Here is a 1,080-nt window from a genome sequence, read left to right on the forward strand (position 1 = left end):
GTCTGCTGAGTTATTTCACTAACTGACATGCACAGTTGTATTTATAGCTATGTTCTAAATACAATGAGGTTCCAACTGTAATATTTATTGTTTATCTGTTATTGGCTGGTACTTCCTGTTTCACCCCTTACTTAAACTTTTTATAGCAACACCAAATTTCTGTAAGAAAGCTAACTTTAAGGGGTAGTGATAATATCATTTACACTAGAATTATGATTTGTTTTTAAATTACTACTGGTTAATAATACTTATAAAAGGAGATACTATGTTTGAAACTATGTCACCTTAGTGAAACTGTTGACACCATTGTTTTGGTTTCTGAGTTATCATGTAATAAAAGAAAAGCATCGGAAAAAAACAAGAAATTCAAACGTTTTGTTATGATACTTACAGATATTTCCAGAACTTGTGACTCAACCATTATGTAGATATTATTATTAAAGGAAACATTGTATAGTATTGTAAAGTTCTGATGACCTATTATTATGATATTTAAAACACCATTTCGATGAACAAACCGGGCCATCCCTACATAGGCAGAGCTAACACCTGCTTCATAATAAGCAAAAACACCTTACCTTGTGATATTTTAACAGTCACACGATAGCAGGGTATAGATGAGTTCACATGTCCATCACTAGTGACCACAAGAAAATCACCATCTAAGAAATTGCACAAAAATATTTTTAATCAAAATTTGTTTTCTGAACCAATTTCCTGTCAAATGAGTTATTGTTTAAATATGGTTTATGTTATTGTGCTTTTGTATGTATGGGGCTGTATCCAGCTTTAGTCATAAGAACCATACAAAAACCTTTGTTTTATGGTGTAAGAACATAATTTGTAGTGATTGTTACCTTATGTTGGGTTGTAAATAAACTGAAGATTTGTTTGGTTATTTAGATATAAACACAAAACTACACAATAGACTATTTGAGAAGTATCCACCACAGGAATCAAACTCCACATTTTAGTGTTATAAACCCTCAAGCTAACTGCTGAGCCACCAAGAGGCAATAAACTGAATAAATACTGTAGTCACATAATACTGTAATCCCGTGCATATTCACATAAATAGTG

General features: G+C 31.7%; 1 protein-coding gene across 1 annotated transcript in view; it reads right to left on the reverse strand.

Moving 5' to 3' along the window:
- Positions 1–532: 532 nt before the first annotated feature.
- The window catches only part of LOC106473601 (mediator of RNA polymerase II transcription subunit 16-like), a gene marked incomplete at its 3' end in the record, with an annotated part of 17,611 nt that continues 17,063 nt past the window's right edge, over positions 533–1,080 (reverse strand). The window contains exon 7 of the mRNA XM_013934284.2: positions 533–662. Coding sequence (XP_013789738.2) covers positions 533–662 — 130 coding nt within the window. The remainder of the gene's footprint in view (positions 663–1,080) is intronic.

This window comes from Limulus polyphemus, unplaced genomic scaffold (assembly GCF_000517525.1).
Source record: "Limulus polyphemus unplaced genomic scaffold, Limulus_polyphemus-2.1.2 Scaffold6315, whole genome shotgun sequence".
Classification (NCBI taxonomy): Eukaryota; Metazoa; Arthropoda; class Merostomata; order Xiphosura; family Limulidae; genus Limulus; species Limulus polyphemus.